At 34.0% G+C, this 23,605-nt stretch overlaps 2 protein-coding genes across 2 annotated transcripts; one reads left to right on the top strand and one right to left on the bottom strand.

Moving 5' to 3' along the window:
* The first annotated feature begins 6,216 nt into the window (after nt 1-6,216).
* Nucleotides 6,217-8,123, top strand: LOC139845504 (1-aminocyclopropane-1-carboxylate oxidase 3-like). The gene is made up of 4 exons (XM_071835757.1): nt 6,217-6,327; nt 6,905-7,131; nt 7,223-7,562; nt 7,636-8,123. Exons 1-4 carry the CDS (start codon nt 6,223-6,225, stop codon nt 7,924-7,926), a joined length of 963 nt encoding a protein of 320 aa, XP_071691858.1. The 5' UTR covers nt 6,217-6,222; the 3' UTR covers nt 7,927-8,123.
* A 247-nt stretch (nt 8,124-8,370) lies between these two features.
* LOC139845503 (E3 ubiquitin-protein ligase COP1-like) lies at nt 8,371-14,031 on the bottom strand. The gene is made up of 13 exons (XM_071835756.1): nt 13,670-14,031; nt 12,269-12,346; nt 11,845-12,000; nt 11,373-11,732; nt 11,052-11,209; nt 10,905-10,970; nt 10,324-10,402; nt 10,068-10,223; nt 9,814-9,912; nt 9,289-9,393; nt 9,021-9,200; nt 8,820-8,930; nt 8,371-8,716 (listed from the first exon to the last, which is right to left on the bottom strand). Exons 1-13 carry the CDS (start codon nt 13,958-13,960, stop codon nt 8,546-8,548), a joined length of 2,010 nt encoding a protein of 669 aa, XP_071691857.1. The 5' UTR covers nt 13,961-14,031; the 3' UTR covers nt 8,371-8,545.
* Between the last annotated feature and the right edge of the window lie 9,574 nt (nt 14,032-23,605).

The raw sequence follows: 23,605 nt of genomic DNA, 5'->3' as shown, positions 1-23,605 counted from the left end.
AACAGACACCCTAATTGACGCGAATCCTAAAGATAGATCTATTGGGCCTAACAAACCCCATCCAAAGTACCGGATGCTTTAGTACTTCGAAATTTATATCATATCCGAAGGGTGTCCCGGAATGATGGGGATATTCTTATATATGCATCTTGTTAATGTCGGTTACCAGGTGTTCACCATATGAATGATTTTTATCTCTATGTATGGGATGTGTATTGAAATATGAAATCTTGTGGTCTATTGTTACGATTTGATATATATAGGTTAAACTTATAACTCACCAACATTTTTGTTGACGTTTAAAGCATGTTTATTCTCAGGTGAATACTAAGAGCTTCCGCTGTTGCATACTAAAATAAGGACAAGATTTGGAGTCCATGTTTGTATGATATTGTGTAAAAACTGCATTCAAGAAACTGATTTCGATGTAACATATTTGTATTGTAAACCATTATGTAATGGTCGTGTGTAAACAGGATATTTTAGATTATCATTATTTGATAATCTACGTAAAGCTTTTTAAACCTTTATTTATGAAATAAAGGTTATGGTTTGTTTTAAAAATGAATGCAGTCTTTGAAAAACGTCTCATATAGAGGTCAAAACCACGCAACGAAATCAATTAATATGGAACGTTTTTAATCAATAAGAACGGGACATTTCATTTTGACCTCTATATGAGACGTTTTTCAAAGACTGCATTCATTTTTAAAAACAACCATAACCTTTATTTTATCTATAAAGGTTTAAAAAGAATTACGTAGATTATCAAATAATGATAATCTAAAATATACCGTTTACACACAACCATTACATAATGGTTTACAATAAGAATATATTACATCAAAAATAAGTTTCTTGAATGCAGTTTTTACATAATATCATACAAGCATGGACTCCAAATCTTGTCCTTATTTTAGTATGCAACAGCGTAAGCTCTTAATAATCACCTGAGAATAAACATGCTGAAAACGTCAACAAAAATGTTGGTGATTTATAGGTTTAACCTATATATTATCAAATCATAATAATAGACCACAAGATTTCATATTTCAATATACATCCCATACATAGAGATAAAAATCATTCATATGGTGAACACATGGTAACCGACATTAACAAGATGCATATAAGAATATTCCGTATCATTCCAGGAAATCCTTCGGACATGATAAAAACGAATTCGAAGTACTAAAGCATCCGGTACTTTGGATGGGGTTCGTTAGGCCCAATAGATCTATCTTTAGGATTCGCGTCAATTAGTAGATCGGTTTACTAATTCTTAGGCCACCATGCAAAAGGGGCATATTCGGCTTCGATCATTCACCCATATAATGTAGTTTCATTTACTTGTGTCTATTTCGTAAAACATTTATAAAACTGCATGTATTCTCATCCCAAAATATTAGATTTTAAAAGTGGGACTATAACTCACTTTCACAGATTTTTACTTCGTCGGGAGTAAGACTTGGCCACTGGTCAATTCACGAACCTATAACAAATATATACATATATATATATCAAAGTATGTTCAAAATATATTTACAATATTTTTAATACATTTTGATGTTTTAAGTTTATTAAGTCAGCTGTCCTCGTTAGTAACCTACAACTAGTTGTCCATAGTTAGATGTACAGAAATAAATTGATATATATATTATCTTGAATCAATCCACGACCTAGTGTATACATGTCTTAGGCTAGATCACAACTCAAAGTATATATATTTTTGGAATCAACCTCAACTCTGTATAGCTAACTCAAATATTACTGCATATAGAGTGTCTATGGTTGTTCCAAATAATATATATACATGGGTCGATATGATATGTCAAAACATTTGCATACGTGTCTATGGTATCCCAAGATTACATAATATATTAGAATACATGTATAATACAATATAAGTTAGCTAGGATATGATTGTATAGAATTGTTACAATATTTTCCGTAGCTACAACAATAAAAAAAAATCCAATATTGTTTTACCCATAACTTCTTCGTTTTAAATCCGTTTTGAGTGAATCAAATTGCTATGGTTTCATATTGAACTCTATTTTATGAATCTAAACAGAAAAAGTATAGGTTTATAGTCAGAAATATAAGTTACAAGTCGTTTTTGTAAGAGGTAGTCATTTCAGTCGAAAGAACGACGTCTTGATGACCATTTTGAAAAACATACTTCCACTTTGAGTTTAACCATGATTTTTGGATATAGTTTCATGTCCATAAGGAAAATCATTTTCCCAGAAGAAAAACTTTTAAATCAAAGCTTATCATAGTTTTATATTATCAAACACAAAACAGCCCGCGGTGTTACTACGACGGCGTATGTTCGGTTTTACGGTGTTTTTCCTGTTTCCAGGTTTTAAATCATTAAGTTAGCATATCATATAGATATAGAAAATGTGTCTAGTTGATTTTAAAAGTCAAGTTAGAAGGATTAACTTTTGTTTGCGAACAAGTTTAGAATTAACTAAACTATGTTCTAGTGATTTCAAGTTTAAACATTCGAATAAGGTAGTTTTATATATATGAATCGAATGATGTTATGAACATCATTACTACCTCAGGTTTTGTGGATAAACCTACTGAAAATGAGAAAAATAGATCTAGCTTCAAAGGATCCTTGGATGGCTTGAAAGTTCTTGAAGCAGAATCATGACACGAAAACAAGTTCAAGTAAGATTTCCACTCGAAATAAGATTGTTATAGTTATAGAAATTGAATCAAAGTTTGAATATGAGTATTATCTTGTATTAGAAAGATATCTTATTGTAAATAAGAAAGATTTCTTGAGGTTAGATGATCACTTTACAAGATTGGAAGTAAGCTAGCAAACTTGGAAGTATTCTTGATTTTATGAAACTAGAACTTATGGAATTTATGAAGAACACTTAGAACTTGAAGATAGGACTTGAGAGAGATCAATTAAATGAAGAAAATTGAAGAATGAAAGTGTTTGTAGGTGCTTTTGGTCGTTAATATATGGATTAGATATAAAGGATGTGTAATTTTATTTACATGTAAATAAGTCATGAATGATTACCAATATTTTTGTAATTTTATGAGATATTTGATGCTAGTTGCCAAATGATGGTTCCCACATGTGTTAGGTGACTCACATGGGCTGCTAAGAGCTGATCATTGGAGTGTATGTACCAATCGTACATACATCTAAAAGCTGTGTATTGTACGAGTACGAATACGGGTGCATACGGGTAGAATTGTTGATGAAACTGAACGAGGATGTAATTGTAAGCAATTTTGTTAAGTAGAAGTATTTTGATAAGTGTCTTGAAGTCTTTCAAAAGTGTATGAATACATATTAAAACACTACATGTATATACATTTTAATTGAGTCGTTAAGTCATCGTTAGTCGTTACATGTAAATGTTGTTTTGAAACCTTTAGGTTAACGATCTTGTTAAATGTTGTTAACCCATTGTTTATTATATCTAAAGAGATGTTAAATTATTACATTATTATGATATTATGATATATTAATATATCTTAGCATGATATATATACAGTTAAATGTTGTTACAACGATAATCGTTACATATATGTCGTTTCGAGTTTCCTAATTCAATAAACTCAATTTTATGTATATAACTCATTGTTAAAATAACTAATGAGATACTTACTTATCATAATATCATGTTAACTATATATATAATCATATATATGTCATCATATAGTTTTTACAAGTTTTAACGTTCGTGAATTACCGGTCAACTTCGGTGGTCAATTGTCTATATGAAACCTATTTAAATTAATCAAGTCTTAACAAGTTTGATTGCTTAACATGTTGAAAACACTTAATCATGTAAATAACAATTTCATTTAATATATATAAACATGGAAAAGTTCGGGTCACTACACGTGGTGCGATTTTGCTAGGAAAGATGTCTTTTTCGGAATCTTGACGATCTAGAATGGCAAGAAAGTTCATAGAGTCTTGCTCGTTCGGCCGTTTTAAGGTGATCTTGAGAATTTCAGCACAATCTGAAACCGAAGGTTATCCGCCGCCAAATGGTACTCCATCTGGCGGCGCATATTAGTGATTTAAAAAAACGTGTTTAATTAAGTGACATTAGATTCAAATTTATACCGATTATACATAATTACATTGCGAGTGAAATAACAGGCCTTAAAACGATATATACCATGTTAAGTCATGCATACATAAAACTAATAATAAGATATAAATTGAAAACGTTCAAAGAGAACATTAAAAATGAGTAAAATGTCTTTTTCGGCATCCTGACGACCTCGAATGTCAAGACACTATCCAGGAGTCTTGATGTTAGGGTCGCTTTAGGGTGATCTCGAGAATTTCAGCACAATCTGAAACCGAAGGTTATGCGCCGCCGAATGGTACTCCATCTGGCGGCGCATATTAATGATTTTAAAAAGCGTGTTTAATGAAGTGACATTAGATTCAAATTTATATGCATTAGTATGATAAAAAAAATGTTAAATTAAATAAAAAATGATATGGAAATGAAAATCCAATGTGGCAAGACAACTCAACGCCAACTCAAATGACATGTCATCCAGTGTTTTGACTGCGGGTTACAAAAGTATAATCGTTTATATTAATACATTTTTTCAAAGTATATAGCCTACAGTGAAAGTTTTTTTGGGGTATATAACCTACAATGGAACAGTGAAATTTTTTGGGTTATATAACTTACAGTGGAATAAAACGGAAAGTATATAGTCTATTTGTGACACTAACCCTTTTAACTATCTACATCATGATTAATTTATTAATTTTAGATTATTAAGATGGTTAGGTTTTTGATAAACTTCTTTCATTTTCAAATTTGTGTAGGACAAGTCCTGGTTATAAGGTATCTTATTATATATCTAACAATGGTCAATATTGCTTTAAATATAAAGTTGAGAGTCCATAGGGGTCATATATGTATATTTTCAATTCCTATAAAAATATATAAATTCGAAGTGGGTGTACGAGTTCATTGTCTTCTTATTAAAAATAAAAATAAATAAATTATGTATCAAATCAAAGTTTGCGTGCAAATAACTTCATCTAAAGGTTGGCTTGTTCCAAATTGAGGTCTAATCCTAACTTTCAAAGCTAATACTGATATCATCATCTTGTCACCAATTGTAAGGTTCATAGATTATATCATACATAAATTAACAAACTTATAATACAACTAGGAGTTCAAAATATCGATTTTAACCAAAAGAATTAGCAGACAAAGTATTATAATTACACGTTGCATAAAATGTTTAATGTACAAATGAAAAAATACAGTAAAAAAACTACACCCCTATATATAATAAGCTTTAGCAGCCATCGTGTACGTGGAGCAATATTTAGCCGCCCGTAAGTAGGCCCCTATTTCTAACCAAAACTTAACATTATTATTGTTTAACAATGTGTTAACAAAGGCCAAGATAGAAAGAGCATGGAATGTCTATGTATAAAGGTATGCCTTACATCATAGATCATTCATTTTTTCAAAATGGACCACTATATATTTTTTAAACTATATTTAACAATCAAATTGTGCATTGCTTCCTTTTCGGTAAGGGTAATTCGTACACAACCAGTTTTTAGCCATACACAACCAAACATGTTTTGAATGCTTTGAATTATTGTGGTGTACAACATCATAAAACATGTTTAGTTGTCTACAGCAAGAAATTGGTTATGTACGGATCACTTCTCATTCTACAAATCACAACAATACAGAGTCTTTATTTATTACTCAATTAATGCAATAATTTATTTATTTTCCATTTCAATATAACGGATACACATTATCTCCATTTAGGGTGAATGATCTCATCCCAACTTGAGCTTCCTACTAACAATTATTACGAGTATAATACACTGATTCCATTGATGTCGGTAGTCGAGATTTAAGTAGTTGATCAATAACACAACAATTCTATTAAAATATGAACATGTTAAGTAAAAGCAAGTGCTCCTAAGAGTCGAAAAGATTGGCCATATCATGTAAATAATTACTCCGTATTATAAAACTATCATTTTTTTCATTCTAAATTTACACCACCTTACATCAGCATGCATTGTTTATCTTAATAGATTAATATGAATCTCCTATAAATGAGAAGGCAAACATTTCACATTCTTCACAAAAGTTATCACAATAACACATAACAAAAGGGTGATCGATTAGAAGAAAGATCAATCATAATTCATAATCTGTAAAAAAAGAGATGGCAAACTTTCCTTTGATCAACATGGAGAAGCTTAATGGTGAAGAGAGAGGAGCCACCATGAACATGATTCATGAAGCTTGTGAAAAATGGGGATTCTTTGAGGTATATCGCTTCATATTTACTGAACTTCGCGATTTATACCCGTTTACTTCAAATTTATTCAAGTTGAATTGTCTTTTTTTACTCTACAACAGATCAAAAGCACTAAGAACCAGCCAAAATGTTCTCATATGCTTCAAGCCAACTCAGTTCATTTGCAAAAGAAATGAATTACTTTATAAAAGTTTATTACTTGCTATATATAAACTTATTTATTAGTTAACACGAGGGGCAAAAATACTAAGCGGCAGTGCACCTTACCCCAGTGGATTTGAAGTTTTAGGCTTAAAATTTTGGATTTTTTTATTTTGCTCCCCGTGGATTTTTTTCACGCATAAAAGACCTCATATATTTTTATTTTTTTTTCCAAAAGCGTCCATATTTTGCCCCAACTCAAAAGCCATGACACAGAAGGTTTATTTTCAAGGAAGAATGGAAGAAAAAAAGTTGCAGTGAATGTGAACGAACGGTTTTTATAAAAAAAAATCTCCCCGGTGAAAAAAAAAAATTTTGGTTTCTCCAATGGTACTTAACACCTTAATTAATGATCACAACTTTTATATATTGTTTATGCATGTAGTTGGTGAACCATGGAATTTCACATGAGTTACTGGACACTGTCGAAAAATTGACCAAAAATCATTACAAGAAGTGTATGGAGTTAAGGTTTAACGAAATGGTGGCAGCCAAAGCATTAAATGGCGTTACGTCAGAAGTTGATAATTTGGATTGGGAGAGCACTTTCTTCCTGCGTCATCTCCCTACCTCCAACATCTCTGAAATCCCTGATCTTAATGACGAATACAAGTAAACAAGATAATTACACGTATAAATATCATTTACTAAGTTAATCACCTTTTTTATGTGCTAATTGTGTTTTGTTGCCATGATTATGCAGGGATGTAATGAGAGATTTTGCTTGTAAACTAGAAAAATTAGCCGAGGAACTTCTAGACTTGTTATGTGAGAATCTTGGATTAGAAAAAGGATACCTAAAGAAGGCGTTTTATGGGTCAAAGTCAAAAGGTCCAAATTTCGGAACCAAAGTTAGCAACTACCCACCATGCCCTACCCCGGATTTGATCAAGGGACTCAGAGCGCATACCGATGCTGGTGGCATCATTTTGCTGTTTCAAGACGATCAAGTTAGTGGGCTCCAGCTCCTCAAGGATGGCGAATGGATTGGCGTTCCACCCATGCGCCATTCAATTGTCATCAACCTTGGTGACCAGATTGAGGTAAAAAAATAAAATTCATTATTAAAATAGACAATCTGAATATATGGTTTAATGTTTTATATATGGATCACAGGTGATTACGAATGGGAAGTATAAGAGTGTGATGCACAGAGTTTTAGCGCAAACAGATGGGACAAGAATGTCAATTGCATCCTTTTACAACCCAGGGGATGATGCTGTGATCTATCCAGCAACGGCGTTGGTGAAAAAAGAAACAGAAAAGGAACAAGTTTACCCGAAATTTGTATTTGAGGATTACATGAAGCTATATGCTGGAGTGAAGTTCCAGGCAAAAGAACCAAGGTTTGAAGCCATGAAGGCTGCAGAAGCAAACAGTACACCTGGTCCTGTTGCAACAGCTTGAAGGTCAAGTGTCCTATTGGTGTTGGGTATTGCATTGTAACAACATTACTGTACTCATCTTAATAGGTTAAGTGTGCTTAATATGGCTAGCTAGCATCTCATGCAGAGTGATTAAAAGCGTAGCATTTCCCTTTTTCGTTCTTATTTAATACCTTGGAGCATATAATAATTATTATTCTGTCAATTAAAGCACCCTTATCTAGTTAATGATTTGCTGATATAACACACTTGATGTCTTGTATTATTTGCATTTTACCTGTTTGACCCATTTAGCAGTGATTCTCATGTAGTCAAAATAACAGCGATAACCATTTGCACGTTGGTACGTAACTATGTATCAATTTTACAGTCTCTGTTACTAATTTAGCTCACGTAATCACAAAAATACATATAATTTACCACACTAACAACATTACAGTCAAAATTATTCCTACATACATTACAATCAAAATGGTGTGTAGTTGCTACAAACTATTCTCTTTCTACAGAAGAACTGAGTATGTACATATGAAAAGCATTAGGATGAATGTATTTCTATTTGCTTTTCAATGTCTCATATCCAATATTGATCCCGTCACAACCTTGTTTTCTTTAAGGATTAGATTAAGGGTTAAGGTCTTCTAAGGTGCAAGAACAAGAACTTTGATAGTGCCGAGACTGTTGGCAGCTAACATAGTTGGACTGTCGCTCTTCCAGCATACAGCACTGATAAAGTAAGATCCTGCTTCATCATCACTATCCTCCACATTTGGCGTACCAAATCTATGCCATGTTAATGGCTTCGAGATTGCCTGGAAACCATTAATTAAACTTCCATTGTTATACTTCATTGTTATATATATTATATATTATATATACTTGTGATCAAAGAAAGTAACACTCAACTTCTATTACCTTATGATAGCCATATACTTCATTTGTTTCACTGCCACAAGCAAGAAAGTCATTATTTACTGAGAGACCCACAAAATTCTTCTCATTTGTGTGACCTCTGAAGGTACGAACCTGAAAACATTAAATAATGATATAAAGTGTTAAAAACAATGGAAATTATATATAGGCTGAGTGGAAAAAGTCGCGTGAAAAGTAGCTCACGGGTAAATTTCGCTTCACGTCCCATAAACGTAAGGTACTGTCTGTAGATGCAGAGGCAAGCTCGTCATTGGATAAGAATTTCACATACGAAACAGTTTTTTGATGGCCACTGAATATATGAATAGGATGCCTAGTATTTCTCAAATCATAGTAATGGATATGATGGTCAACTGAGCCAACCTGCATGTTCCAATATTACAAATTTTGTTTTCCTAGATATAAAACATATACAGCATGTTTTACTTTTTATAAAAGAAAAGAAGGTTACCGCTATGTGAGTGCTCGACCCAGGATTGTACTTAACACAACATATGTTTGCTTTCATATCAATGTTAATAGCACTCGATTCTTGCTTCGTGCACCAAACTTTCACCTGTGAATCCAGATCCAAGAGGCAATCTATTAGTTAAAAAGCTGAATCTTATCTTTTGAGTTTCAATGTTCATGTTGGTGTCTACGATAGTTTCTTTTCAGCTATTAATACTATATTGTACTTGTAATTCTAAGCAGAGTTTGTTAATTGCGTGGTTAAAAATAATCAGTTACATAGTAGAGTTGATAGATCCAGATTAAAGATTAACTTTGAAAATTTACTGTCATTTTATCTGTTCAAAAACAAATCAAATTAAGCAGAAATTATGCACCAACTCTAACTCCTTACTTCAGATAAACAAACAAACAATGTAACACTCCATAGTTTAGTGTGTTTCAAATACAGATCACTCAACGAAAAAGCAATAAAACAAATTTATAAGAAATTTAAGCTTGTAAGGAGTAATATGTGTAACAGTACCTTACAGTCATCACTACCGGACACAAGCATTGATGGTTCTACGGCTGAAAAATCAACGCTCCATACCCGTTTCTCATGCTCTTCATACTCCATCACACTCTGAATAAGTCAAATTAACGAATGTAAAAATAAAAATCTTAACTGAGAGGTTGTACTACTTATTTATACAAGAGATTCAGAAGTGCAAGCAATATGACATGTGTTGAATTTTATATAACAGAATTGAAATACATTAGTAACCAGCATCCAGTTACCTGTCTAGTATTAACATCCCAGACAATAACTGTTCCTTCATAATCACTACTTGCTATATGGTTTTTTGTATGCTTGTTCCAGCTCAAGCAACTAAGCTTTGATCGTGTGGGAATCTCCACCACAGGACAGTGTGCTTCAGGGGGTTCATTAACAACCTGAAAGTAACGTGTAATACAAGGTCTTTTCAATCACAAACATCCAAACGCTAAACAAATAACTTGCATTTCACACTAATAATGCAAAGGAAAAGCTTACCGTCGAGAAGTCAAAGACCTTTATACGCCTTGAAACTCCAGCAGTAGCAAACATTTCATCATCACAATCAAACTCAATGCTGTGGTAAAGCACATAATGCAAATTTCAGCGTGTTGTAAAGCAGGACACCATCATGATAGTTGTATATGGTGAATATATGTTAGGAGTATACCTGGCAAATGGGTCAGGTTGGGTCGGTTTGTGTTAATGATTGACGGATGAAACTTGTTATGCTCGACCCATTTACAAAACCCATTTGACTAGTCTCTATTTATTGAACTTTAGGATTTGATACCCATTTGACCCGTTCTTTATAGTTTGTATAAGACCCAATAGGTTGGAGAAAAACTCAATGGACATTTTTTTTAAGTTTTGGTTTACATTGCCAGACCTAATTTATTTCAAGACCCAATTGACCCGAAAAGTTTGACCCATTTGACCCAAATTTGAGATAATGGGTCTCAATTGCCAACTATAGTTAAGAGCATATATGATCAATGTTACCAAAAGAACAAGCTTTCAAATCTTACTTGGTACCCGTACCCATGACTCTGAAAAAGTAGAATAAAAGCCGGTCATACCTAGATACAATGTTGGCTGAATGGAAAAGCTCTCCATGCCTAAGTTCAGCAATCACCCTTAGTCGACTGTGTGAGAAAAAAAGGTATACAAAAGTTTTAGTGATATTTTTTAAGCTCAAATTAAAACATAGAAATGATCATAAATACCTGTATTGAGTAAAAGTAGACAGTACAGACTGAAAATCTGACAGTCCTGAACTATAACCTTCGCTTTGCTCGACATTAACATCATTTTTATCATGATTCTGTTTTCGGTTCATTAACTGACGTCGCTTTTGCAAGTAACATTGTTGCAGGTCATTGAACTACATACAATGTTAAACAGTTGATAGTCAATAATGTTATACATTTGTACTTAAAACTGACGAGTTCATAGCAAATAGATCAATACGTTTGTTCCCAATAGCCAGACTTTACAGGTGAAAATATGTATTACGCTACAAGTAAATAAGCAATTAAACGACTGACCTGTGACTTAACACGTATCTTCCGCATAACAGCGAGACTTGATTGACTAGTATGTTGTGAACTCAATCCACTTGAAGCTTCTTTCCTCTGAGTTCCAATTGAACTAGCTTGAGATTTTCCATCTGCGTTCATATACTGCAAATCACTTGTAGGAACGCCTCCACATTTTTTCCCAGATGCAAACATAAAATTGCTATTCTCTTTATCTATTGATGAAGATGACCAAGATTTTGATCCCGTTAATTCACCGGCATGCATCTGCATTTTCATCATATATCTATCTCTCGCTCTATACAACTCAATCCTACGTCTCTCCACCAAACTAATGTCCTCTTTAATATACTGGACGTCAGTTTGCACCTACAAACGAGATTGTAATCCATTAACATGATCATATATTTCAAGAAAACATTTATTGAAGGATAGTTAAACAACATCCGAAAGTGCATGTGAGATCATTCATAAGACAAACCTCATTAAGTTCATCAATTTTTCTTTTTCTTAAACACTGCAGGAAATCAAGAAGATTTTGCATATTTTTCTCAGCTTCTTCCTGCTCTAGTTTTCTTTTTTTCTCAGAGAGTAGTGATAATAATGTATCCAGTTCCTTCACCGACACTTCATAACCCTGTCTAAGGATCAAAAAAAGTGTCACGATAGCAATGCAAAAGAACGGGAATTAAAATTCATATATGTATTAGCAACCTTTAGCTGTATAAAAAGATGACAGCTTTTCTTGGTTTTATCTGTGAGATTTATAATCATTTCATATTTTAATACACGGTACATAGAGAATAGAAATAAAGTTTAGAGTGATTCCCAGTATTTAAAAAAAAGATTTATCTCATCAGAAAGCATCTGAGGTATAGTGATCATACTTGGTAATGAGCACTTACCTGAAGTAATGTTTGGCGAAATTGTTCTAACGGGGATGCACTTTTTGATACTTGAGAAGCGGAAGTCTTCTTCAATAGCTACATTTGGTACAGAAAACCTTTAACAATAAGCTGCATTATGAATAAAAATCCTTTCAAAGGACAAACCATTTTTAATTATAGAATCACATAAAAGATTATGCAGCTAATCTAGGCACTTATCAAGTACCATGTACGCTTAGAACTACCTAAGAGACCAAACTTTAACAAGCAAAAAGACAGCCATTAAAAACTAAAACTAGACTTTAACAAGCAGAAGTAAGATAATGGATGTGTTTAGCAAAAGTAGTTGGTTGTTGAAACTTATGCTTATAGCTGAAGGTTGGGGTTCATACTTTTCTTATATAATTGTTTGGGAAGCTTATTGGATCTTAAAAATGTAGATTGGCATAAAAGGACACAAAAGGAAAACTCAAACAGTTAGAAAAGGGTATATAGGCAGATACAATTTCCATAAGTTCTATAATTTCAAAATAAGTTACTTCAATTAGCTTATTTAATGAGCTCTTACATTTTTCCATACCAAACAAGGCTTCCGGATTAGCTTTTAAAATACACAAGCTTAATCTCCTACAAGGCATAAGCTCTCATAGACTAGATCTCAAACATACCTAAAAGCAAGGTTGTAAAAGTACCTAGTCGGGGACTAGTCGGTCACGACCTTGTAGAGACTAATGGGCAAAATCAGAGAGACGTTGACCAAATTTGACTTTAACCACATTTGACCTACTTTAACCAATTTTGACCGAATAAATTCAACTCTGAACTAATAAATCCGACTTTTATTTACACACTAAATTGGACATTTAAAAATATTTTGACAGAATAAATCGGCCAAGTTGAGATTACTTCAAATTCTGACTAATCGGGGACTTTTACGGCATAAAATATCCAAGTTTCCAATAGCATAAGTAAAGCAAATGCCAGTACTTCTAATTAATTTTGACCTAACCTACCTTTACGGACTAAATTATACTTCTGAAAATTTGACCCGATAAAATGGTCAAGTCGGATACTAGTTGGGGCTAGTCGGACTACTTCAAAATCCCGACTAGTCGGGGGAATTTTACTGCTGTACCATATACCAAAATTCCAATAGTATAACTAAAGCAATTGCCTGTACTTCTAATTAATTTTGACCAAACCTAAATTTACTGTAATGCTACAAAGATGTAATAAAAGTACTAAAACGTACACTACTCAAAGACATAACTCACAAAAGTATACAATTAATGCAGCAGACCTAACTATGCCTCATTAGATCCAATTCAAAATTTCAATTACTAACAGGAATTTATAATAAATGTCATCACCATAATTCATTACTATTACTGTACTAATCTAAAAATAAATAGAGTAAACCTTATCAAGCAGAAAATTAGGGTAAAGCTGATTTGCAGTAAGTGAAGATGCACAGCAAGGGCAATCACTCTTATTATCAAGGTGAGTTATGATACACATGTAACAGAAACTATGTCCACATGATGTCAGAAACGCGTCCTTTATTATTTGCATACAGATAGGGCATAATAGCTCCTTATCCGTCGGTTCCAACGGTCCGGCGATGAGTTCGGCCGGAACTTCATCGGAAGAACCAGTTTTCAGCTCTGACCTTACAGCCGGAATTAAAGCTCCAGTTGATCCTTCTTCCATCGTTATATATGTATGTATTTGAATCGGCGATTCGAATTGGGATCGAAATGGAAACTTGTAGACGAAGATTGACTAAAGAAAGAAAAAAAAGGAAGGGATGAGGGGAGGATGTGGCCTACTGTAATCGAATTTCAGGCCCGTGCTGGGCCACGTGACCTAGCGTATCCTGATTGGTTCACGTCAGCATCCGATTAGTGCCAGCTGTACTATTCTTTTTTCTCCTTTAAATTACTCCCTCTCCATTCAATTCTTCTCTTATTTAAATTACTTTCCCTATTCCCTATTCATTCTATTCTATTATCTCAACTAAAAATACACAATTAGAATTATTCAATTAGAATTATTGGTATTTTTCTAAGAGTGCTCCCAACTAGGGATGACATCGACCAGGTAACTTTTTTAAGATATCTTTGCTTGAAAAGATGAATGTTGACTGCTATTTTAAAAAAAAGGGTTTTTGATTGTCTTAATGTAAACTTAGATATTACTTTTAAGGTGTCTGAGGAGGACCTTACGTGTGTACTTACTGAATAAAGTTACCTCAACAAAGAACCAAACGGCCCACCTTTTGCAGATAAGTCCACATCGAATGGGTCAAAGGTAAATGAGCCTGGTCAGTCGAACCCCAATTCTAATTTCAATGTGAAAAAACTAAACTATGCTACTTTTTTCCATTCAGCGAGATTTACACATGAAAAATAGGATGCACGTCGTTACCCCACCCTTGATTTTAGATCGACATGTGCCTTATATTAAAAGAATGCTTTGAAATCTAAAATATCGTTCAAAAAAGATAACAGTGTTGCAACACATCCTAACCTTTCTAAGCAGATGCGGAGACATGGGAATGCATGTGGATACTTTGCATCCCCCAACTGTTGGTGATTTTAGTGTCATCAGACATTTTGTGTGATAAGGTGATTTACTTGAGACAAATGGATTTCTAGTTAAGCTCTATAACAAGTTAGGAGAGTGTGGAGTACACGCTTGTTTAAGCTAACTAGAGTCATATAATTGAAAGGTTGTGTTTGTTAGTTGGTGTCTTTTTGGCCAAAAGACACAACTATTCATGAAATGGTGTAAACCTTAATGAAATGGTGTAAGATTTCATGGAATGGTGTAACCATTCATGACACCTTTTCATTAAAAGTTATAACCATTCATGGCACCTTTTCATTAAAAGTTATAACCATTCATGGACACCTTTTAGCCAAAAGGTGTGACCATTCATGGTACTTTTGAGCCAAAATGTATAACCTTTCATAATCTATAAATAAGAGTATTTGTCTCCCATTTCAAGATGATGGAAAATTGATCATCCACAATATACAAATTATCTATGTTCTTGACTTCAATTTTAATTGCCTATATTGGAGTTGTGCCTTTGTCTTATCCCGAATAAAGATTTCGTGTAACCCTAAGGCAATCATGTATAGGGTCGAAATACTTTATCGCGAAAGTGACTACACGATTCAAAGGTTTATCCGGCATTCAAATCCTATTAACCAACAAAGCGATAAAGTAATTCGTGGTGATGAACCTTTGATGAATCTGGAAAAGACATAGGCGTGGAAATAATATATTATGGAACCCTCTGATGAATGCAAGTGCATGGATCTCGGGTTATACCAATTACAGTAAATTGTATATTGGAAAATACATGATCAACTCCTTTTGTTTGCATCATTAAGTTATACAATATTATATTCTGTATATAATTTCTTTTCTTCCTTAAGAATTGTGAACGGAAGAAATGTAACACAAAAATATTTGTGTTGAATAATGATGAGGCAGTGAGAAAAGGGTCAACCGAAAACTTGAAAGTAATGGTTATTTTGTAATTTTCGTGGTTGTTGCGAAAGGGAAAATAAAGTAAATATTGTTGATTTGCTTTCTTGTTCTCGTCCAAAGACAAAGCCAGATGGCTTTATTTGCCGAATTGTTTGAACGAATATGGATCCATCTTGGAAGGGATCAGACTGGAGACTTATTCAACGGTAGAACTATCAACTTACGAGTACGCATTTTCTATCCATCTTGTTTAATTTTATGCCATAATTGACATAAATAGAACATGCATGAAACACAGATCTTTGAATGTAGATATGAGTTTGACGATTAATACGTAGACACATTTAAAGATCTTGTATATAATAGTATATATTTATATTTATATTTATATTTGTCTATTTGGAGGGATGTACCATCAATTCAATCATTTGGAAGTTTGCATAATTCTATATATATGCACATGAATATGCAATTTATGATTCTTAAATTGCACGTAAAATTTAACAGATTCTTAAATTGCATGTAAAATTTAACAGATTAAAAATTATTTGTGTTGAATGGTTGAATGATGGTGTGGGTTTGCATGTTGTCGGTTACCAAGGACTAATGGGATATGATAATTGCTTGGTATCCGTGTCAATTAATTGGTGGGTAATTACATGGTTGGTAAACCCAGAAATCTGGTTTTGTTTGACTTTCGTTTTCTTTTTCTAAAAATCGGTAAAGGGATCACGAATAAATATTGCATTATATTATTAATTGCATGAATTACTTTGGATACTTTGGAGTAATATTTTGCAAACGGTTTCTATTTTGGTGTAACTAAAATAGGGTGTATAACTGTATATATACGTATTCATCCGAAATGTATGAATGAATTCTTTGACTATCGCTTTAAAGTCTATAAAGCAACTGTTATACGTATATTGCAACAAATGTCGGTTAACGGTCCAACGAAAGTTGGTGTTTAAGGATACGCATGTTCTAAATCCATATCATATGATGTTATTTTATTTTATTTTATTTGGTTGTTTAACGATATAGTTGTGACAGTTGATAGTCGCAATGGTTAAAATTCGTAACCAACGGATATGATCTTGGCAATTATTTGTTAAGGTTGCAACTACTTTGCAAATAAATTTATTGTGGATGTCGATTATAACTTTGGTCAGTTATGAGACATGGAAACTATATTAATTGTCAATTTTGACAATAGAAAGGATTGCAATGGACAATGGTGGTACAACTTATACAAAGGCGTAGTAGTTGGGACATTACCATTTTACTGTAACCCTCTATATTCTATTTGGTTGTCTGATCAAATAGGTTTTGGCATGGAATATATTGACTTGGTTTAAAGTCTGTGTAATATATAAAATTTGTAATTTTGATTATGTGGGTTACAATGATAAAACTAAAAGGGTGTTGCTACATATCCTTTTGTTTTATGATCAGATTCACAATAACATGTGATATATATTGAAAAATGTGATTGAGATCTAAGTATTACTGTATAATACTTGTAAAACCTTTGCATTATGGTTTGGTTCATAATGAATATGACCATGTTGATACAAGTTTGTTCTTGGTGGAAAAGATTGTGTATCCACAAGTTGTTGTTGGATTCCACAATTGTGCAAATGAATTATTTTAATCAAGACAATAATGTTGAATTATTGAGACACTATACCTTGATGTCTTTCTTCTTGATTTAGAAGTGCATTGACTAATGTATGTTTTGTTAATTATAATCTTACTATCCAATGTAATGGTAATAATTTGCACATAATGATAATGAGGATACATTATCAAGAGTGTATAAATTATAGGTTTACATTGATGAGTTGTGAAAATGTTGGACTTGATGTCGACTAATCAATCAATGAATAAATGAGTGTACACGAGTTTCTTATGGTAAAATAAGAATTTGGTAAATCCTTGGTTAAAGGATTGCAAAAGAAAATTGATTGAAGTCGAAGTGAATGAGAGTAAAGTCCAATTAGATCCCTAGGTATGGGATGTCCTATGACTAAGGCATATAGTCAAATGTACAAGGGAAAATCTAGATACTTATGCCTTAGACATATCACGTTTCGTGAGTTGATTACGAATGGAGTGATGTATGTGAATTTTGTTGGGTCACAACAAAGTTTGACTAAATCACTGGACAAAACATTAGCCGAAAGCGCGCACAAATTAGGCTAATGATGTGGGATTGAAGTCCAACCAGATCTTCCAAAGTGAGACGCCCAATTCCCTTCTAGTACAACGCTAGGAGCTGAATTCAATGAGGTAAGCTTACTTTCTGAAGATTGAAACACATAAATATACTGATCCCAAAGTATGTGTTTAGACCCGTAAGTGGAGTTAGGTTGAAGTTTAACTTCTTAATAGTTCTTTTGAAAAATTGCATATGCGGGTGCAAGATGGAAAAGAGTTACCTATGTGAGTATGAAGTTTTGCCGCTTCAAAGAAGCTTGGACTTGGCTTCCTATATACTCATGAAAGGATATGGACGCATGGCTTATAAAAGCGTCAAGATGAACATTAGAGAAATGTAAGAAACTGATGTGTATATTATTTTATAGTTTTCAAATGAATTGAAGGGTTCAATTCTTCACGAACACCCTGATTTTCGAATTCTCGTAAATAATATACTAAGTGGAAATTCAATTCTTCACGAACATTTCCATTTACGCATTAGTTTGTGTGTTTGTTCAAGTTATTAAGTAAATCTAAAGATTACACTAAAATGGGGGGGATTGTTGGTGATTTTAGTGTCATCAGACATTTTGTGTGATAAGGTGATTTACTTGAGACAAATGGATTTCTAGTTAAGCTCTATAACAAGTTAGGAGAGTGTGGAGTACACGCTTGTTTAAGCTAACTAGAGTCATATAATTGAAAGGTTGTGTTTGTTAGTTGGTGTCTTTTTGGCCAAAAGACACAACTATTCATGAAATGGTGTAAACCTTAATGAAATGGTGTAAGATTTCATGGAATGGTGTAACCATTCATGACACCTTTTCATTAAAAGTTATAACCATTCATGGCACCTTTTCATTAAAAGTTATAACCATTCATGGACACCTTTTAGCCAAAAGGTGTGACCATTCATGGTACTTTTGAGCCAAAATGTATAACCTTTCATAATCTATAAATAAGAGTATTTGTCTCCCATTTCAAGATGATGGAAAATTGATCATCCACAATATACAAATTATCTATGTTCTTGACTTCAATTTTAATTGCCTATATTGGAGTTGTGCCTTTGTCTTATCCCGAATAAAGATTTCGTGTAACCCTAAGGCAATCATGTATAGGGTCGAAATACTTTATCGCGAAAGTGACTACACGATTCAAAGGTTTATCCGGCATTCAAATCCTATTAACCAACACCAACTCTTCAAATAAATGAATTATAGTGTGTATAAAAATTGTATATTAGTTGTCAATATCCCCAAATAATATACACAGGCATCCTTAAATATCTCATAATTACGATGTATGTATGAAAATTTTATGTTATTATTTAACTTTTGTGAAATGCATCTCCTATACGTGAATCCTGGCTTCGCCTCTGTTTCCAAGGGTCACAAAAAGAAAAAATTCAAGTCAAGGGATTTGAATGATGAAGTGAACTATGTAGAGAATGATTTCTCAGATGATGATGATGATTCACAAGTTAGTAAGTCGTGTGGCTATCCTCGTAAACCAACAAAGGTTAGTGGTAAGTTACTAGATCCTAATAATAAGTCTAAAGCTAGAGATATAGAGGTATTTTGGCGAATTTTTGGAAGGAATGTATGATAGTAGTGAAAAACCCAACAAGCCCAAAGTATGAGGATGGTTACTTGTCTTGATTGCTCCCTTTGTGCTCAAACCCGATTATGATGATGAAAGTCAATGGATTGGTGACGTTTGCCATAATAATGCTACTGTTGGTGAAGGTTTGAGTTGTCAGTAGGATTTTAATAATATTGATGTGGTATTAATAATGGTGTTGTGTTAGAGACATCAATTACATGGAATTTTGATGTTGGCACTTATAATGGTTGCAAGGAAAATGGGCATGTTTTGAAATATTCAGTGACAGTTGTCTGGATGTAGAAGTTGAGTGGTTTGAAATTTTTTTTTTTTTTTTTTTTTTTGAACGGCAATTATATATATAAATAAACCCAAAAGAATACAAATAGTTCTCACAAAAGAAGAAACATAACGATACTGAGCTAGAATCATATGTTTACATCATAGCCCACAGTTACACTCGACAAACAATGGCTATAAAATAAGGATACGGGGATTGAAATGGTTTGGAATAATCATGTTTTTCCCAAATGGCAATGTTTCATTGGTTAGTAATACATAGAGGTACTCTGGTTAAAACGGTTTTGAAATATTTATATTGTTTAAGAGATGGGGAGAATGACCAATGTGGACGGTGTGTGAATCATGTTGAATCGATAGACCATCTTTTATTACATTGTTCATGGTCTTACAGGAAATAAGCAAAAACTACCACACATTTTACCATACTCCTCAAATAATTTGGGACCCACTACATTTATTAATTAATTAAATATACAAGTAAAGAAGCAAAAAGTACCACACATTTTACCATACTCCTCCACCATACTCCTCCGGTCCTCCGTCCAGCGACAAATCTGAAAAAGGCATTCAATCGGACGAAAACCTGGGCGGCCCCCTGGGCGGCCCCCTGGGCGGATACCTGGACGCCACGCTGCCATCAGCGTTCAGGTGGGCGGTGCTGTGGGCGGGTGGGAGGGATGGACTGTTGGGAGTGCTCTTATTTATACCGTATTTTTTGTGTTTGACATCTTTTTGGTTTTTGTAATGTTTAATAGGCTAATGTGTGAGTTTAGGCTTGTATGCCAAATATTAGTTTTATGTATGGCTTGGTCATGTTGGGTTTTATTTAAGTTTTCCATTTATGAGGAAGCCCAAGCCCAACAAAATAGGCCCAAGATGAAGTTTGACCTGGTCAGCATCTGGGGCCATTAATATGTTAATTGTTTGCAACTGTATTTATCAAGAGAGATCAGAGAGATAGATCAAGAAAAAGAGTGAAACTCCATTTCCGTCTACAGTGACAGCAGGCCAGAAAATCGACGATCCCTGGAGATCCGACCGTTGAATCTTCTTCATTTTTGGGCTGTGTCTTCCTGACATCAGTGCCAACATTTTCAACCGTTGAATTTGTCTAAAGAGGTCTGTAGCTCGTGTTCTTGCTGCTGGAACAGAGGGCAGTTTATTGGTAGTGTTGTTCATCTTTTGTCTTTAATTTCTTCATATACTTGTTGATTATTGTTGTTCAAGAGTATGATGAAGTTGTATACCTCTAGTTGAGCTAGAGAAGGATTATTGTATTGCTCTCTTGTTGATGATAGTGGAACATTAAGTGGCTTACGAGTCCCGTGGTTTTTACTCTCGATTTTGAGGGGTTTTCCACGTAAAAAGTCGCGTGTATTTAGTGTGTGCTTGATTATTGTTTGGCTACTGATTTGGAACAGATTTGGGGACTGAATTGGGTTGGATTTGATATAGCTTGTTTGTTAGTTTCCTCACGGGTTCATACGGGTCGGGAAAGTGTTGGTCAAACGAGTTTGTTTCCGCTTTGTAGATTGTCCGTTGTGACTATTTTTTCATCAAATTGGTATCAAGAGCTAGGTTATTTGATTTGACTTGTGTGAAAGATGGAAGCTAATACAAGTAAAATGATTAGTTTAAATGGTTCAAATTATCATGTTTGGAAAGGCAAGATAGAGGATCTTCTTTATGTGAAAGATTATTATTTGCCTGTTTTTACTGAGGATAAACCTGAGGAAAAATCTGATGCTCAATGGAAAATTTTGCATAGACAAGTATGTGGGTATATTCGGCAGTGGGTTGATGATAATGTTGTGAATCATATTACTGGGGAGACTGATGCTAAAGCCTTATGGAAAAAGCTTGAGCAGTTATATGAGCGAAAGACTGGGAATAACAAGTTGTTCTTAATTAAACAGATGATGGCTTTGAAGTATCATGATGGGACTCCTATTACAGATCACCTAAACGCATATCAGGGTATTATAAATCAGCTTGCAGGTATGGGTATCAAGTTTGAGGATGAGATTCAGGGTCTCTGGTTACTTGGTACATTACCGGACTCTTGGGAGACTTTTAGGACATCTTTGTCCAACTCTGCACCGAATGGTACTATCACCATGGAATTGGCTAAGGGTAGTATTTTGAATGAAGAGATGAGAAGAAAGTCACAAGGTTCCTCTTCACAGTCAGATATCTTGGTCACAGAAACGCGGGGGAGAAGTCATAGTAGAGGTCAGGGTAAAAGAGGCAATCATCGTAGCAGCTCACGCAAAGGTAAATTTGCTAATGTTGAGTGTTATAATTGTCATGAAAAGGGGCACACAAAGTGGTATTGTCCAAAGTTGAAGAATGAGAAGAAAAAGGCATATGACAAGAATAAACAAAAGAAAAGTGATGGTGGTGATGATGATAAGGTTGAAGTTAACGCTATCACAGATGAGTTCTTTGTTTGTATTGATTATGATATGATCAATCTTACTCATGATGACACGAGTTGGATTGTTGATAGTGGTGCTACATGTCATGTTGCAATTTGTAGAGATCACTTCTCATCTTACACTCCAGGTGACTATGGATTTGCTAGGATGGGTAATGCCGGGTTATCAAAGATCGTTGGTATTGGAGATGTTTGTTTGAAATTTGACACGGGAATGGAGTTAGTTTTGCATAATGTAAAACATGTTCCGGATATGAGACTTAATGTTATTTCAACAGGCATTCTTGATGATGATGGTTATTATAACGGTTTTGGTAATGGTATTTGGAAACTAACTCTTGGTTCTATGATAGTGGGAAGAGGCAAGAAAGACTCAAGATTATACATCACGCGTCCGAAGATCATCCAGAACATTGTTAACGCGGTGGACAATGTTGATTCTACTGAGTTGTGGCATAAAAGACTTGGCCACATGAGTGAAAAGGGGATGTCTATCTTGTTCAAGAAGAATGTGTTGTCGGGTGTTAGTGGTATTGATTTGAGTAAGTGTTCTCACTGTTTGGCAGGGAAACAGACCAGAGTTGTGTTTAAGAGTCATTCTTCTTTTCAAATGGAGAAAATACTTGATCTAGTTCATTCGGATGTTTGTGGGCCTATGAAGACTAGAACACTTGGTGGATGTTCCTACTTTGTTACATTCATTGATGATCATTCCAGGAAGGTGTGGGTTTACACCTTAAAGTCAAAAGATCAAGTGTTTGAGAAGTTTAAGGAATTTCATGCACTAGTTGAAAGGCAAACGGGGAAGAAACTCAAGTGTATTCGGACTGATAATGGCGGTGAATACATTGGCAGATTTGATGCTTACTGTAAGGAGAATGGTATTCGGCATCAAAAGAATCCACCAAAGACACCTCAGTTGAATGGCTTAGCAGAGAGGATGAACAGAACTTTGGTTGAGAGAGTTAGATGTTTGCTTTCACATGCAGGGTTGTCCGATTCCTTTTGGGGTGAGGCTTTAAATACGGCAGTTCATATTATTAATCTAACCCCTTGTGTTCCTTTGCGTTTTGATGTTCCTAACAGGGTTTGGAGCGACAAAGATGGTTCTTACCGCCATTTACGAGTTTTTGGATGTAAAGCTTTTGTTCATGTTCCCAAAGATGAGAGGTCAAAGCTTGATATGAAGACTAAGCCATGTGTATTCCTCGGCTATGGTGAAGATGATTTTGGGTACAGGTTATATGATCCAGTTCAGAAGAAACTTGTACGAAGCCGAGATGTTGTTTTTACAGAAGACCAGATGT

This window comes from Rutidosis leptorrhynchoides, chromosome 4, assembly GCF_046630445.1.
Source record: "Rutidosis leptorrhynchoides isolate AG116_Rl617_1_P2 chromosome 4, CSIRO_AGI_Rlap_v1, whole genome shotgun sequence".
NCBI classification, from domain to species: domain Eukaryota; kingdom Viridiplantae; phylum Streptophyta; class Magnoliopsida; order Asterales; family Asteraceae; genus Rutidosis; species Rutidosis leptorrhynchoides.
Note: the sequence above shows the minus strand (reverse complement) of the source record. Positions and strands in the feature narration are given on the sequence as shown.